Below are 18,006 nucleotides of genomic sequence, written 5' to 3' on the forward strand. Positions count from 1 at the left end.
AGAATGTCTGCCGAGTGCAAAGACTTCAATTTGAAAACGTAATTAAAATTGTATGCACATTTATTTCTTGCGCCTCTGAGGTTATACATATACAGGATCTGGGGGTCCTGATACATGAACAACAATTATACAGGTACAGCAAGTGATCTGGAAGGCAAATGAAATGCCATCGTTTATTGCAAAGGGAATGGAATATAAAAGTAAGGATGTTTTGCTATAGTTATACAGGGTGTTGGTAAGGCCACATCTGGAGTACTGTGCACAGTTTTGTTCTCCTTACTCAAGAAAGCATATAATTGCGTTAGAAGCAGTTCACTCAACTTATTCTAGGATGAAGGGGTTACCTTATGAGGAAAGGTTAGGCAGGTTCGACCTGTATTCATTGGAGTTTAGAAGAATGAAATGTGATCTTATTGAAACATATAAGATTCTGAGGGGACTTTACAGAGTGGATGCTGAGAGGACATTTCCCCTATGGAAGAGACTAGAGCTAGAGGACACAGTTTAAAATTAAGGGGTCTCCCATTTAAGATGGAGATTAGGAGATTTTTTTTTCTCTGAGGATCGTTTTGTGGAATTCTCTCCCCCAGAGAGCAGTGGAGGCAAGGTCATTGAATATTTTTAAGACTGGGTTAGATAGATTCTTGATTGACACAGCGGTTAAAGAGCATAGGGTGCACTCAGGAAAGTAGATTTGAGGCCACAATCAGATCAGCCATGATCTTATGAAATGGCAGAGCAGGCTTGAGGGTTAAAATGGCCTACATCTGCTCTTAATTTGTATGTACAGATGTTCATGAAACAGATTGCTGAAAGCAAACAATGCTACATTAGTGCACTATTAAAATCAATAATTCATGCTGCTGCCAGGTCACCAAGAGCCCACCAATGGTAATATTTTCTAGCTCAAGTGACAATGGTCATAAAGGTCGCATTAATTCAGTGATTTTAGTGGTTAGCGATAATGAACCCTACAGTTTTCATCAAGGTCAGCTGCAGAACAGCACAAAGTCCCAAGAAATTAGCACACTATCAAATAGATTTAATGTATCTGCTCTAAAGAAGATGTCATGCTCTGAAGAGTCATATGAACTCAAAACATTAACCCTGTTTCTCTCTCCACAGGTGCTGCCAGACCTGAATTTTTCCAGCATTTTTCTTTTTATTTCATATTTCCAGCACCAGCAGTATTTTACTTTTATTTTAGATTTAATGCATGAATAGGTTGATTCAAATTAATACATTATCTGATCGGCCGGTTTTGAAAACAATCCTTTTACCAGGTCTCTAGATTACGTTTTAAAATTTTCAAACAGAAATCTTCTTTGTCTAAAATAGTTAAAACAGTAGTATGTATTTATTCTGACCTAACAAATGATTACAATAAATGTGAAATGTACAATCCAAGTCCATTTTGTTGCATAATTCCTACTTTAGGTAATTCTGCTGTCTCTCCCTTTGGCATGTGAAAGAACACACCATTCATGCTTTCTAAAGTTAGCTTACGTATTGTGATTTCTTTATTAGATCAAAGTTTGAGGTAGTACTGTTGGGGAATTAAGTATAGATTGGGTTAAATTAAAATCTCTCTCAACAACTGTGCCTTAACTTCAGTTTCTGAAGATGATTCCCTGCTGCACGTTTTCCTACACAAGCAATACTTGTGACCTCTGTATAACAATTTAGTACCAACTTAACAACTGTTTTTTGTTGTGCATTTACAGCCACTATGAACTGACTTGAGATGCGTCGCAGTAATTTCATGCAGGAACATTGTATCTGGTTGGAGATATTTGCAACATAAGCAAAATATAGTTGTCACATGTGGCATATTATGCAATACAGAGCAATCTTTGTAAAAGTTGGACTACAAAAACATCTTGTCCTACAATTATTGGAAAATGAACTTATTCTGGTCAATTTTCTCCATTCTGCTAAAATCATTGGTACTGATTTCACTGATACTGTCAGCCCTCCAATAAGTTGCCAATTGTTAATGTATATGCCGGACTATGAGTATTAGGCTGTAAAACCAAAAAGAGCATCATCAAAGCCAAGACAAATTATTTCACTACCCAGGATCCATACACTTGATCTGGCACTTGTCATCAAGAGATTTTGATCAAGAGCACAGAACTCTGGTTAAATTTTCAGCCCCTATTTCTGTAATCACAAATTCCATAGTAGGACCTGGCCCAGTTGTTGCCCTGGAGGTCAGCTTACTCAAAACAGACCAGAATCAAGCCTGGGTAAAAGTCACCATTTTGATTAATTGTTCCTTCAATCTCTTACCAGCCCTTGCTCAAAAAGGTCTTTCTCCTTTGGTGTCCATCGAGCTGGCCAAGAACTGCTTGTTGTCCCAGGAGTCCTAGGGTGAAAATTGAAGCAATGGCATGAACTAAGTTCAACTTTATGCAGTTTAAGAAACAAGTATTTGTTATTACAAAAAGAAGTTAAAATAAGGTATCTTCCTGTAAAACAAATGCAATTAAGTCATTCTTTGTAGCTTGCTAAAGCAATTTTTTATAACTGTAGATAAAGCAGTTCTTCAGAATTAAGCAATCAGTAAAATACAGCTCTTTTTATATGAATATAGAGGTCATATGTGAACCTTCTTTCAGGTTGACAGATAATGCAAAATTAACAACTCTATTCCCAGTCCCATCCAACCTATCTCACAAATTCTCATTTGTTTCCGAATTCTGATTAAAAACATTTTTTAGATTCTGCCTTGAAACATATTCTGTTTTTATTTTGTGAGTTAGCTGATGTGCTACTATCTCCATATTGTTAAAAACACACTAATGTTGGTATATTTCAAACCTGGTTTAAATAAGTATTATTGCATTTACAGTAATAAAGCAACCTAAAGAGTTTAGATGTATGCAGTTATAGTAATTACATTCTGGCATAGTCTTATTAAGTACAAACAACTTAATAAGAGACCATGAAAATCTATGTACAATGCATTAAAAATCTTATGTATACATACATTTCCTCTTCTGAACTGCTTGACTTCTTGTTGCCCAATTTTATACTGTCAATTTTTTTCTTTATATAATTTCCTATGTCCATATGAAATACAGTGCTCACCAAGTAAACTTGTCACAATGTACTCACATGATCTGGCCACTGACTATACAAATTTGTAAATTTTTCCAAAAATCTCTAATAGTAATTTAGTTTAAACGATTTTCTGCTCAGGCAAGTTAATGTTTAACTTCATTTTAAACTTTAAATTGTGTGTGAATTTTTGATGTGTAAATTCAAGGTTTTACAGCTGCATTTCAGGGTTTGTTCACTCCGGCTCCTTGCTCCTTCATGAGATTAGTGTGTCTCCTTTTCAGTGCATCGTTTTGTCTCTCCTCCAGCTGCCTACTAGGCTCCCATTGAATCTGAGTCTATTTAATTTGCCCCGGCCTTTAAAGTTTCAAATCTGTTCTCAACTGTAAACCATCCTCAGGCCCATTCTCAGTTTTTAAAGCTGCAAGCCAGTTTTGTCCGACTGCCTCTTTCCATTGGCCTCTGCTGCTGCTTCAGGCTCGTACTGCACTGCATTGCTATTCCCTGCCCCAGCTGGCCAGCAGCCAAATATTTTAGGCCTACTGCTTCGGTCCCAGTCGGTCGGCTGCTCTGCAGCTGTTAGAAGCATCTTTATACAGCTATATTTTTATAGAGATATATAAAAAACAAACTAATTGCAAAATAAAATTATATTTCATCATCCATGTTATCATGAAGAAATAACTCCATTGCTTATGAGAAAGCAAGACAAATCCTCTTTCAAATTATTCAAATTCATAATTGCTAACAGATAAAAAGTGAGTAATTCCTGCAAATTTAATCAAGCATTTGTTTTTTTTTTAGTTTTGTCGACTGCAGGAGTAAATTAGAAATTAGCATTTTATAGTATGGTTAACTGTGTTTGAATTTTATTGAGAAAACTGCAAATTATTGTGTCCTCTGTCGATTAGTATAAGCTTTTGTATCTTTCAAATACTAACTACTTTGGTGATTTACTGATGTAAAATCAAATTACATTTTCAAGACCATGAGAAGGTATAAAAGGCCTGGCTTCTTTCCACAAACAGTGCAGTAGTATAACATTCAGGTTAATTGTTTCTCATATATGATTAACAAATTGAGTATGATGTATGTATTTTCCTGTTAATCTGTTTCAAAGATGTAAACAATTGAGGCTCAGTCTACTGCTCCCAGCTCATATTTCTACAAAAAGCAAAGTGTGGCTTTAAATTTACCCAGAACAACTGGGTGCCATTTAATTTAATAGATATTTAACGTTGCCTCTTTTCTACCCATATGTTCACTTTTTAAAAACTGACTTCATGGTGAGATCAAGGGCAAAATTAAAATTGATGGCTTCCCTAATTTTAATTTTCACGTTCCAATCAAAGATGTAAAAGAAGCTTGTGCTTGAAATTGTAGTGAATTCTCTTAAATGTTGCAATTCAGGAATCATATTTTGTTTCCATGTTTATTTTAATGGTAAATTAACATTACTCAACATCACAGGAAGCTTATCTTTCTGATTTTCTTGTTGCTAATGTACGTGAGTAGAATCAGGTCTGGTTTTTCTGCATTTGTGTTTGGCACAAAACTGATAACATACAGCTTCAGTGACAATTATAATATGGGGATTGGGTCAGATTAAGGTCAATGAGCACAGAGTTGTCAAGTGTCCAATATTGAGTATGCTACATCAGATTTCATAAATTAGCGAACACCCTGAAGCAATGGGGAATAGGCCATCCTAAAAGCTCTGCTGAAAGTGTGCCAAATTGATCACTAATGGTAACTGTTTACAGCAGCAGATGTTTATTTGCTGGTTGGAATTACTGCAACGTTTCATTGTTTCTAAAGAATGTTAATTCAGTGGCACAGAAGTGATCAGTGAGAAAGGCATCAATACACTGCAAATTGTTTTACCATGTTTACAAATCTGTCAAATGATGTGCAAAGAGTGTTTTATTTTAACTAAAAGACAGTTTTGCTATGCTAAGCAGAACTAAGAAGTAAGCTGATGAGATCGATGCTATACTTCTTGAAAGAAAGTCAAATTTGCATTTACAAAGTACCTATCATGACCACGGGACACCCCAAATCACTTCAGAGCCAATGAAACATTTTTGAATTGTTGTCACTGTTGTAATGTACGAAATGTGGCCGCCAATTTGCGCAAAGAAAACTCCTGTAAGACCATAAGACATAGGAGCAGAAATTAGGCCATTCGGCCCTTCAAGTCTGCTCCGCTATTCAATTATGGCTGATAAGTTTCTCAACCCCATTCTCCCGCCATCTCCCCATAACCTTTGATCCCCTTACCAATCAGGAACCTACCTATCTCGGTCTTAAATACACTCAACCTGGCCTCCACAGCCTTCTGTGGCAATGAATTCCATAGATTCACTCTCTGGCTAAAGAAGTTTCTCCTCATCTCTGTTCTAAAAGGTCTTCCCTTTTATCTGAGGATGTGCCCTCAGATCCTAGTCTCTCCTACTAATGGAAACATCTTCCCCATGAACCTCCTCTGGACCCTCACCAGGGCTAGAACATCCTTCCTGAGATATGGTGCCCAAAATTGCTCACAATATTCTAAATGTGGTCTGACCAGAGCCTTATAAAGCCTCAATAGCACATCCCTGCTTTTATATTCTAGTCCTCTCGAAATAAATGCCAAAATTGCATTTGCCTTCCTAACTACTGACTCAACCTGCAAGTTAACCTTAAGAGAATCCTGGACTAGAACTCCCCAGTCCCTTTGCACTCCAGATTTCTGAATTCTCTCCCCATCAAGAAAAAACTCTATGCCTCTATTCTTCCTACCAAAGTGCATGACCTCACACTTCCCCACATTGTATTCCATCTGCCACTTCTTTGCCCATTCTCCTAACCTGTCCAAATCCTTCTGCAGCCTCCCCGCCTCCTCAATACTACCTGTCTCTCCACCTATCTTTGTATCATCTGCAAACTTGGCCAGGATGCCCTCAGTTCCTTAATCTACATCATTAATGTATAAAGTGAAAAGTTGTGGTCCCAACACTGACCCCTGTGGAACTCCACTAGTCACTGGCCGCCATCCTGAGAAGGACCCCCTTATCCCCACTCTCTGCCTCCTGCCAGATAGCCAATCTTCTATCCATGCTAGTACCTTGCCTCTAACACCATGGGCTCTTATCTTACTGAGCAGCCTCCTGTGCGGCACCTTGTCAAAGGCCTTCTGGAAGTCCAAGTAGGTAACATCCATTGGCTCTCCTTTGTCTAACCTGCTCATTACTTCCTCAAAGAATTCTAACAGATTTGTCAGGCATGACTTCCCCTTGATGAAACCATGCTGATTTTGCCCTATTTTACCATACACTTCCAAGTATTCTGAAATCTCATCCTTAATAATGGACTCTAAAATCTTACCAACGACCGAGGTCAGGCTAATCGGCCCGTAATTTCCCGTCTTTTGCCTCACTCCCTTCTTAAACAGGGGGGTTATATTAGCGATTTTCCAGTCCTCTGGGACCCTCCCTGACTCCAGTGATTCCTGAAAGATCACCACTAATGCCTCCGTTATCTCTTCAGCTATCTCCTTCAGAACTCTGGGGTGTAATCCATCTGGTCCAGGTGATTTATCCACCTTCAGACCTTTTAGTTTTCCTAGCACCTTCTCTTTGGTAATGGCCACCATACTCACCTCTGCCCCCCTCCGACTCTCTTGAACTTTGGGGATATTACTTGTGTCTTCCACCGTGAAGATTGACGCAAAGTACCTATTCAGTTGCTCTGCCATTTCTTTGTTCCCTACTACTACTTCTCCAGCGTCATTTTCCAGCAGCCCAATGTCCACTTTTGCCTCTCTCTTACCCTTTACATATCTAAAAAAACTCTTGCAATTTTCTTTTATATTACTGGCTAGTTTACCCTCATATTTAATCTTCTCCCTTCTTATTTCTTTTTTAGTTGTCCTCTGTTGGTGTTTGTAGGCTTCCCAATCCCCTGGTTTCCCACTGCTCTTTGCCGCATTGTATGCTTTCTCTTTAGCTTTTGTGCTGTCCCTGACTTCCCTTGTCAGCCATGGTTGCCTCGTCCTCCCTTTAGTATGCTTCTTCTTCCTAGGGATGAATTTTTGCTGTGTCTCTCAAATGACTCCCAGAAACTCCTGCCATTGCTGTTCCACTGTCTTTCCTGCTAGGCTCATCTCCCAGTCAATTCTGGCCAGCTCCTCCCTCATGCCTCTGTAGTTGCCTTTATGCAACTGTAATACTGTTACATCTGATTCCAGCTTTTTCCCCTCAAATTGCAGGGTAAATTCTATCATATTATGGTCACTTCCTCCTAAGGGTTCCTTCACCTTAAGCTCCCTTGTCAAATCTGCCTCATTATACATCACTAAATCTAGAATTGCCTGTTCCCTCGTGGGCTCCACCACAAGCTGCTCCAAAAAGCCATCTTGTAGACATTCCACAAATTCCTTTTCTTGGGATCCACTACCAACCTGATTTTCCCAGTCTACAAGCATATTGAAATCCCCCATCATCACTGTAACCTTGCCTTTCTTACACGCCTTTTACCTCTCCTGGTGTATCTTGTGCCCCACATCCTGACTACTGTTTGGAGGCCTGTACATAACACCCATTATGGTTTTTTTTAGCCTTGCGGTTCCTCAACTCTACCCACATAGATTCTACATCATCTGACCCTACATCATTTCTTGCTATCGATTTAATTTAATTTCTTACCAACAAACCAACCCCACCCCTCTGCCAACCTGCCTATCTTTTCGATAGGATGTATATCCTTGGATATTTAGCTCCCAGTCCTGATCCCCTTGCAGCCATGTCTCTGTGATGCCCACCACATCATACCTGCCAATTTCAATCTGCACCACAAGCTCATTTACCTTATTTTGCGTGCATTCAGATACAACACCTTCAGTCCTGTATTTGCCGTCCCCCTTCTCATCGTTGTCCCTTTATCTGATGTGCTTGAAGTTAGAATCCTAGCCCACTCCAAACAATCTGTCCTATTTTGTGTTCTGGAGACTTTAATAGCCTCTTTTGGGCTCTCCTTCCTTGTCAGTTTTTTCAAAATTTTCCATGAAGTTGAATCCAACCCCCACACGCTAACCTGCTGCTTTGTTTCCCATTAGTCATACTTCTTGGAGTTTTACCCTTCCCTTCCCCTCCACTTTCTAGTTTAAAGTCCTGTTGACTACCTTATTTATCCTTTTTGCTAGAACATTGGTCCCAGATTGGTTCAGGTGGAGGCCGTCCCAACGGTACAGATCCCTCCTGCTCCAGTACTGATGCCAGTGCCCCATGAAATGGAACCCCTCTTTCCTGCACCACTCCTTTAGCTACATGTTTACTTCCCTTATTCTCACATCCCTATGCCAATTTGCACATGGCTCGGGTAGTAATTCGGAGATTATAACCCTTGAGGACCTGTTCTTTAATTTAGTTCCTAGTTCCTGATAATCCCCAAACAGGTCCTCTTTCCTAGTCTTACCTATATTATTTGTCCCAAGGTGGACCACAACAACTGGTCCCTCCCCCTCCCTTTCCAAAATCCTTTCAAGCCAGTCAGAGATGTCCCTCACCCTGGCACCGGGCAGGCAACATACCATGCGGGACTCTCGATCCTGCTTACAAAGAATGCTATCAATTCCCCTAATTATAGAATCCCCTACAACTACCACTTGTCTTTTTGCTTTCCCCTCTTGAATGGCCTCCTGTGCTACGGTGCTGTGCTCAGCTGGCTCATCCTCCCTACAGCCCTGTTCCTCATCCACACAGGGAGCAAGTACCTGTTGGATAAGGTCAAGAGCTGAGGCTCCTCTGTTCCTGAACACAGGATCCCTCTACCTGCCTCATTTGCAGTCACACCCTGCTGACCCTGACCACTGACCGAATTTGAGGTACTGAATCTACTGGTTGTGACTGCCTCCTGAAACAAAGCGTCCAGGTAACTCTCCCCCTCCCGGATGTGCCACAGCGTCCGGAGCTCGGACTCCAGCTCATAAATTCTGAGCCAGAGTTCCTCTAGCATCCAACACTTGCTGCAGATGTGATCACTGAGGCTCACAATGGGATCTGCCAGCTTCCACATTATACAGCAACAGCACATCACCTGCCCAGCCATCTCTACTTAGTTAATTAATTTATTAATCAGTTTTGCAGTGTTTTTTTCAACGTTGGTGCAGATTTCCTACTAGCCAATGAGCTCACAGCTTTCCTGTGATGTCACTTTTTCAGTTTTATCCTGTGTCTCTGCTCTCCTCGCACTCTTTTATCCTGTATCTCCGGCACTCTCCTCGCGCTCTTTTACCCTGTGTCTCCGCCGCTCTCCTCGTGCTCTTTTATCCTGTGTCTCCACCGCTCTCCTCGCGCTCTTTTACCCTGTGTCTCCGCTGCTCTCCTTGCGCTGTTTTATCCTGTGTCTCTGCTCTCCTCGCACTCTTTTATCCTGTGTCTCCACTGCTCTCCTCGCACTCTTTTATCCTGTGTCTCTACCGCTCTCCTCGCGCTCTTTTATCCTGTGTCTCTACCGCTCTCCTCACGCTCTTTTATCCTGTGTCTCTGCCACTCTCCTCTGCCTTTTTATCCCAATGGATTGGTAAACTGCTAATGTGATGCCCCTGTTCAAGCAGGGAGACAAAAAGCAGGAAACTATGGCCAGAATCTTCTGTTCAGCGTGCGGGGGTGGACCCCGCATGCCGACTCATAAAATGACACGTGGTGACATCAAGCATGTGGCCCAATGTCACGACGCTTCATTCTGGTCTTCAGTTCGGCGGCCGCGCACCAGAGTAGGCTGCGTGCCCGCCGAACTGTCAAAGGCCTGTTAAGGGCATTAATAATCTAATTGAACTAATTGTCAGGGTTGCCTGCCCAACCTTAAGCCTTCGCATTTTTCATGGAACCTCATCCACGGATGGGATGAGGTTTCATGAAAGGTTTCTAAATTCAATAAAATGCTTCAACAAAATTCATTAACATATCCCAGCTCATGTGACAATGTCACATGAGGGGACATGTCTGAACAATTTTATTTATTCTTTCTTTCAATTTTTGATAATGAAATTAATTTCCGAGGCACAGAGTTGCCTCAGGGAGATTTCTACACTCTTTCGCACGCATACGCGAAAGAACGCAGGCCCTGGCCCTCCCTCCTCCCCCCGCCCGCACAGGTAGCGCTGAGCGCTTCCGGGTGTGTGTCACGCTGAGCGGGCCTTAATTGGCCCATCCACGTAAAATGGTGGCGCGCAACCGATCGCGGTTGTCAATCAGCTCCGCGCCCGCTCCCGACCGACCCACCCGACGGGGAGAAAATTGTCCCCTATAAGCCAGTCAGCCTAACATCTGTTGTTGGGAAAATGCTAGAGTGCATTATTAAGGAAGAAATAGCAGGATATTTAAAAAGGCTTAACGCAATCCAGGAGGCATTCGATAAGGTGGCACACAAAAAATTATTGCACAAGATAGGAACTCAAGTTATTGGGAGTAATGTATTAGCATGGATTGAGAATTGGTTAACATACAGAAGACAGAGAGCGGGATTAATGGGTTGGAAAGACATAATTAGTGGAGTGCCACAAGGATCAGTCCTGGGGCCTCAATTATTTACTATTTATATTAATGACTTGGGGGAGGGGAGAAGAGTGTAAGGTATCCAAATTTGCTGACGATACAAAAATAGGTTGGAGGGCATATTGTGATGAGGACATGAGGAATCTTCAAGGGGATATTGACAGATTGAGTGAGTGGGCAAAAACAGTCAGTTTGGGTTCTGCCAGGGTTATTCGGCTTCTGACCTCATTACAACTTTGGTTCAAACATGGGCAAAAGAGCTGAACTCCAGAGGTCAGGTGGGAGTGACAGCCCTTGACATCAAGGCAGCATTTGAGTGAATGTGGCCTCAAGGAGCCCTAGCAAAACTGAAGTCAATGGGAATCAGGAGGAAAACCTTTCACTGGTTGGAGTCATACCTAGCATAAAGGAAGATGGTTGTGGTTGATGGAAGTCAATCATCTCAGTTCCAGGACATCAATGCAGGAGTTCCTCAGGGTAGTGTCCTAGGCCCAACCATCTTAATTTGCTTCATCAATGATCTTCCCTCGATCATAAGGTCAGAAGTGGGGATGTTTGCTGATGATTGCACCATGTTTAGCACCATTCGTCACTCCACAGATACTGAGGCAGTGCATGTCCAAATGCAGCAAGACGTGGACAGTATCCAGGTTTGAACTGACAAGTGGCAAGTAACATTTGCGCTACACAAGTGCCAGGCAATGACCATCTCAACAAGAGAATCCAACCATCGCCCCTTGACATTCAACGTCATTACCATCGCTGAATCTGACACTATCAACACCCTGGTTGGTTACCATTGGCCAGAAACTGAACTGGATTAGCCATATAAATACTGTGGCTACAAGAGCAGGTCAGAGGCTAAGAATCTTGCTGCAATTAACTCACCTCCTGACTCCTCAAAGCCTGTCCACCAACTACAAAGCACAATTCAGGAGTGTGATGGAATACTCTCCACTTGCCTGGGTGAGTGCTACTACAACAACACTCAAGAAGCTTGACATAACCCAGGGCAAAGCAGCCCGCTTCATTGGCACCCCATCCACAAACATTCACTCCCTCCACCAGTGAACAGTGACAGCAATATGTATCATTTACAAGATGCACTGCAGTAACTCACCAAGGCTCCTTAGGCAGCACCTTCTAAAGCCACGGCTGCTACCATCTAGAAGGGCAAGGGCGGCAGATAAATGGGAACACCTCCACCTGGAAGTTACCCCTCCATCCTGACTTAGAATTATATCGCCATTCCTTCACTGTCACTGGGTCAAAATTCTGGAACTCCCTCCTTAACAGCACTGTTGACAGCAGCAGGTTAAGAAGGCAGCTCACAAGCACCTTCTCATGGGCAATTAGGGGTCAGCAATAAATGGTGGCCTAACCAGCGCCGCCCACATCCCGTAAGTGAATTTTAAAACAAGCTAATATTTTTAAAATTCAATATTGGGTAACAAAAGGTCCATTAGCTTGAGATTAGTAATAGGTAAGATGCTCGAAGGAATCATGAGGGGTGCAACATGTGACTATTTAGGCAGGGAATACCAGAGAAACCTAACTCGGCTTTCAGGAAAGAATATTTTATCTTACCAACTTGATTGGATGCTTTGAAGAAGTCACCAGGTTACTGGCTCAAGAATATTGTCTACCTAGGCTTTCAGAAAGCTTTTGATGAGGTTTCTTTCCAAACGGGATCTTGTGAAATTAGTGGTAATCTGCTTCAGTGGACTGAGAATTGGCTGAAAGCCTGTAGGTAGAGAGTGGTTGTAAACAGATCTGCTTGGAGATTGGTTACCAGTGGTGTCCCACAAGGATTGATGTTAGAGCTATATACTATTTTAATTCATAATTTAGTGTAGGTGTTTGGGGAACGATTGATAAATTTGCAGACGAAACCAAGATACGAGCAGGAGTCAATAGTGTAGAGGATGCTCATCTGCTACAAGCAGATCTAGTTCTGCTGGGGGATTGGGCCAGTGTTAGCAAACATACGAACGCCCTAAAGGAAAAAGGCAGATGCATAAGGGGAATGGAGAGGTGGAAGGTGGTAGCAATGACAGGAGAAAGTAGGAGACAAGGTAGATAAGACAGAGAGGGGAAGTGATGTAAGGGGAGAAATGAAGATATGGGGAGAAGAGGAGGAATTATGAGGGGTGAAAGTTAAAACTGCTCCGCCTTCACTTCTTCCATTATGAACTATAAGTTCAACCACTGTTTCCTCCCTTTCCCTCCTCTGCTCCTCTACTCCTTCCCTCTCACTTCTCCTCCCCTTAACTCCCCCCTCCCTCTGAAGCATCTTCACTGGCAGGGGATATAATGATAGCATGAAAAGTTTACATGGGCCATTTCCATTACAAATGTGAATGCGGAAAATGATAATGAAACTAAAAGAAGAACATGCAACTTTAAAATAGAAACCAAATTACATCTAATTGCCTCATCTCTAACTCCACTTGCCTAAGAGCTATATTTGGCCTTGACTTCAGGCATGCAATGCCAAAGGCAATTGACTACTAATACATTAAAAATTCTAAAATAGAAGCAAAATACTGCAGATGCTGGAGATCTGAAAGTAAAAACAAAGTGCTTGAAAAACTCAACAGGTCTGGCAGCATCTGTGGAGCGAGAAACAGCTAATGTTTCAAGTCCAATATGACTCTTCTTTGGAACTGCTGAGCTTCTCCTTTCGTAAGGTTAAAGGTTTTTAAAAGTTACTATTGAATGTGTATCCGCCCACCCTATCAGGCAGTACACTCCAAATCCTAACTGCTTGATGCATAAAAAAGCTTTTCTTCATGTTGCCTCTGGTTCTTTTGTCAATCACCTTGAATGTGTGCTCTCTGAATATCTGAATATTCAGCTATTAGAAACAGTGTTTCTCCATTTTCTTCATCTAAATCCTTCATAGTTTTAAACATCTCAATCAAATCTCCTCTTAACCTTCTCTGCTCTAGGAAGAACAACAGCTACTCAAATCTATCCACATAACTGTAGTCTCTCATTCCTGGAGTAATTCCAGTAAATCTCTTCTGAGCCCTTTACAAAGCCTTCTTGTCCTTCTTAACATGTGGTGCCCAGAATTGGGCACAATAGAAAAGAAATTTCCTTTAAAAATAGATATATATAAATGAACAAGCTTAACACAGTATACTCATAGATGTTTAAAGCACAGAAGGAAGCCATTCAGCCCAACGTGTCCACACCGGTCAATAAAGATCTGACTGCGCTAATCCCATTTTCCAGTGCTTGGCCCATAGCCCTGGAGGCTATGGCAATGTAAGTGAATATCTAAATACTTCTTAAATGTTACAAGGGTTTCTGACTCAACCCATCCTTTCAGGCAGAGTTTCAGACTCCCACTACCCTCTGGGTGAAAACATTTCTCTTCAACTCCCCTCTTAGCCTTCTAATTCTTACCTTAAATATATGCCCCCTGGTTACTGATCCCTCTACTAATGGAACAAATGTCTTCCTATTCACGCCCCTCATAAGCTTATACATCGCTATCAGGACCTCTCTCAACCTTCGCTGCTCTAAGGAAAACAACTCCAGCCTATTCAATCTTTCTTTATAGCTCAGACCCTTCTGCCCAGGCAGCATCCTGGTAAATCTCCTCTGCACCCTCTCCAGTGCAATCACATCCTTCCTATAATGTGGTGACCAAAACTGCATGGCATACTCCAGTTGTGGCCTAACCGGCATTTTATACAGTTCCAGCATAACCTCCCTGCTCTTGTATTCTATGCCCCAGCTAATAAAGGCAAGTGTCCCATTTGCCTTCTTAAACACCTTATCTACCTGCCCTGCTAGGGATCTGTGGATATACACACCATCCTCTGATCTTCAGTACTTTCTAGGGTCCTATAATTCATAGTGGAATCCCTTGCTTTGTTAGCCCTTTCCAAGCGTATTACCTCACACTTTTCTGGGTTGAATTCCATTTGCCACTGCTCTATCCACCTGACCAGTCCATTGATATCCTCCTGCAGTTTACGGCTGTCCTCCTCACTATTTACCATCCTACCAATTTTCGTGTCATCCGCGAACTTCTTGACCATACCCCCTACATTTAAGTCAAAACATCTATGTACACCACAAACAGCAAGGGCCCCAGCACTCGGCCCTGCAGAACCCCACTGGAAACAGACTTCCAGTCACAGAAACATCCCTCTACCATCAACCTCTGCTTCCTGCCTCTCAGCCAATTTTGGATCCAACGTGCCACTTTGCCTTGGATCCCATGGGCTCTTATTTTCCTGACCAGTCTGCCATGAGGGACCTTATTAAAAGTCTTGCCAAAGTTTATGCAGACCACGTCAAATGCATTACTCTCATCAACACTCCTGGTTCCCTCCTCAAAAAATTCGATCAAATTTGTCAAAAATTACCTCTTAACAAATCAACGCTGACTATCCCTGATTAATCCGTGTCTCTCCAAGTGCAGATATATTCTGTCCCTCAGAATGCTTTCTAGTAACTTCCCCACCACCAAGGTTAGGTTAACTGGCCTGTAATTTTCTGGTCTTCCCTTTCCTTCCTCCCTTTTTTAATAATGGGACAACATTAGCAGTCCTCCAGTCCTCTGGCACCTCACCTGTGGCCAGAGGGAATTTGAAAATTACTGCCAGGGCCCCTGATATCTCAAGCAGATATAAAATTTTCAATATATTACAAATCAATCACCTTGGATAGTACAGAATTTTTGAACAAATACATACATACCTGCTTTTCGCAGCTTTCCTTTGGCGAATACTATGGTAAAAACAGGAATAAAAGTCAATGCATACAGATAAGAAAATAAAGAGCATTTGCAGCAAGAAACCAAAGTGGTAAATTATTAGCTTCACAATTAAGTCCAGCATTTATTATTTCTGTATTAATCAACATTTCAGTTGCAATTGGTGCTACTTGCCTAATAAAACGTTAGCATGTTATTACATCAAAATCCTTAATTGAGTTGCTGATAATTTAATTGGTCTTCTCCCATCCCATGATGTCTGAAACCAGTTAAAATGAGATGGGTAAAAGCAATACTAAATGTCTTGCTCTTGCTCTGCAGAACTGGGTGGCCTCCACTCAGCGCCTTTCAAGGGTTACACGGGTGAGGTCAGGAACTCAAAGTGTCTACATCCACCACTCTGTGGTATAGCACACAAACTTTGACAATCCGTCATTGTGCACTCTAAATAAATGCTTCTTCTAAACTATAACCTGAAATATTTCACCCCAGAAGACTAAACTTCAAAATATCAACTGATGCTGCAATTTCATCTGTTTAAGTTTCACGACATATACTTTTTGTACCTTACTGGCCCTATGTTAATCTCAGTTGTATGAGTTTTAAATTTTACAGTGAAGTGATTTTGTTTTTGAGTCTATATAATATGGGTCTCAAGTAGAACACTACTTTTGCATAGGTAAACAAACATTTTTGCAGCATTTTAAAATGAAGTACACATCCATATAAGCTCTGAAGAAGAGTCACATGGGCTCAAAACATTAACTCTGTTTCTCTCTCCATAGATGCAGCTGAAACTGCTGAGTTTTTCCAGCATTTTCTGTTTTTATTTCAGGTTTCCAGCATGTGCAGTATTTTGCTTTCATCATACACATCCATATAAGCTTGAGGTAAGAAAAAACTATTTAAGTAGCTCACTAATCTGCCTGATGAAATCACTGTTTTCTTCCACTCACTGACAGCATGTCACACAGATCTCTGTTAAAAAGAAAGATTAGAGCTTATTTATGCAGCTGTTCTGTGAATAAGCAGCTCCCATTTGGCTACTGAATTTTTAACTGGTTGCAAGGTTGCCAGTAAGTCCTCAACTTTTGACACTCACTGACGTGCATTGGTTGAAATTATAACAATTTTCCTCTTTACTTAACGCTGACCTTTGCTGAACATGTTGCCCATATAAAAGGTTGTTGCCTATATCCAAAAATTAATTTTTTAATTTAAGTTTCCACGGTACGATGAGTCTAACATTCTGCCATTTGCACAAGTAACAGAACAATTTAAACTAGAAGAAAATGTTCAATTACAGGAAGCAACAGCGAGTATTAATTAACTAATTTACAGGCACACAAAAAGGACAAAATCCTTTCCATATCAGTGCTAGAAAGGTTTTTTTTCTTAACATTTGGTCACAAAGCCCACTTCTAATTTTATGTTAAACCTTACATTAATTAGGCTTTTACTCACCCCCAAAATATAAAACTTTAACAAAGGAAATTATTCCAATAAAATGTCAAATGCATTTTTGGCATATAGATTACAGTGAGCTGATAAAGCAAGTGGAGAACAGCACAAAATCACAAATATTGCAGCAAGAAATACAGAATAAAGAATAAGCAATGGGAGATGAATGGGTGCATACATTTGTGTTACTTTCACACTCAAAGGCTCAAATACCTTGTCCCAAGTTTGTTGATCAATTGATCAATTAAGTTTTTCAACCCTAGTTAGTGCCCAAACTTTAAATTTGTGAGAGCAATAGGTCTAAATTGGAAGATAGTTCTATACAGTAGCTTTACAGAAAAAAAAACCAACTGATTCAAAGAAACTGGGACAAAGAGATGGAACGGAGGAATATGTATCAATTTTTCTACAGTAAGTTGGCATGATGACATACTGCACTTGAGAATAATTGCACTGGGCAATGTAACATGGACTTGTGCTCACAATCCACTGCACTGCAAAGTTTCCAATCTCAAGTCATTTCTCTGAGGAAACATTGAAGATACCGAGCAATTCCTGGAGCTGGTTTTACACTGCTCTTGTACAGCCAAGTTCTGAAAGTCAGCAGCAATACCAAAGCAGAATGTTTCTTTTTAACTGGATCATCCTGACCGAATGCCTTAGTGAAGTGTTCAATGTGTACTTTGGCGTAGTCATTGGTGGCATTAAGACTCACCCCTCGAAAGGCCTAGCATGGCACTAAGTGTAATACATTAGCATTTTGTACAAAGGGAGTGTCAGAAAGAAAGTTAAACACTGGGCTTCTGTGAAATTTCAGCAGCCAGATTTAAAGTAGCACTAGTGAAGGTCCAGTAGCTTTTGCACAGGAAGACAATCAAACAAAGATAAAAGGGGAAAAAAATACAGATTGTGTCAATTTAAATAAATAAATATATTTTAATGTGAAGAATAAAGTGGCAAGATAAAGTAAAAGGTACAATTCTAAAGAGGGTGTAGGAGCACACAAACCTGAGAGTGAGTACATGTGCTCAAATCACTGACAGAGACAGGTTGAGAAAGTGGCAACAAAGCATATACGATCCTGGGCTTTATAAATAGGGGCATAAAGTACAAAAGCAAGGAAGTTATGATAAACCTGTATAAAATACTGTTTCACCCTCAACTGGACTACTGTATCCAGTTCTGGGTACCATACATTAAGATGTGAAGGCA

At 41.1% G+C, this 18,006-nt stretch overlaps 1 protein-coding gene across 4 annotated transcripts in view; it reads right to left on the reverse strand.

Moving 5' to 3' along the window:
• The window catches only part of mysm1 (Myb-like, SWIRM and MPN domains 1), a 110,450-nt gene that overhangs the window by 77,088 nt on the left and 15,356 nt on the right, over window positions 1–18,006 (reverse strand). For all 4 annotated transcript variants that reach the window (XR_005945522.1, XM_041208509.1, XM_041208508.1 and 1 more), the window contains exons 5-6: window positions 15,318–15,347; window positions 2,293–2,368 (exon numbers count right to left, since the gene is read on the reverse strand). Coding sequence is in view for 3 of the 4 variants with exons in the window: in XM_041208509.1 (XP_041064443.1) it covers window positions 2,293–2,368; window positions 15,318–15,347 (106 nt within the window). In the remaining variant the exon portion in view is untranslated. The remainder of the gene's footprint in view (window positions 1–2,292; window positions 2,369–15,317; window positions 15,348–18,006) is intronic.

The sequence above is a fragment of the Carcharodon carcharias genome, chromosome 16, assembly GCF_017639515.1.
Source record: "Carcharodon carcharias isolate sCarCar2 chromosome 16, sCarCar2.pri, whole genome shotgun sequence".
Lineage (NCBI taxonomy): Eukaryota > Metazoa > Chordata > Chondrichthyes > Lamniformes > Lamnidae > Carcharodon > Carcharodon carcharias.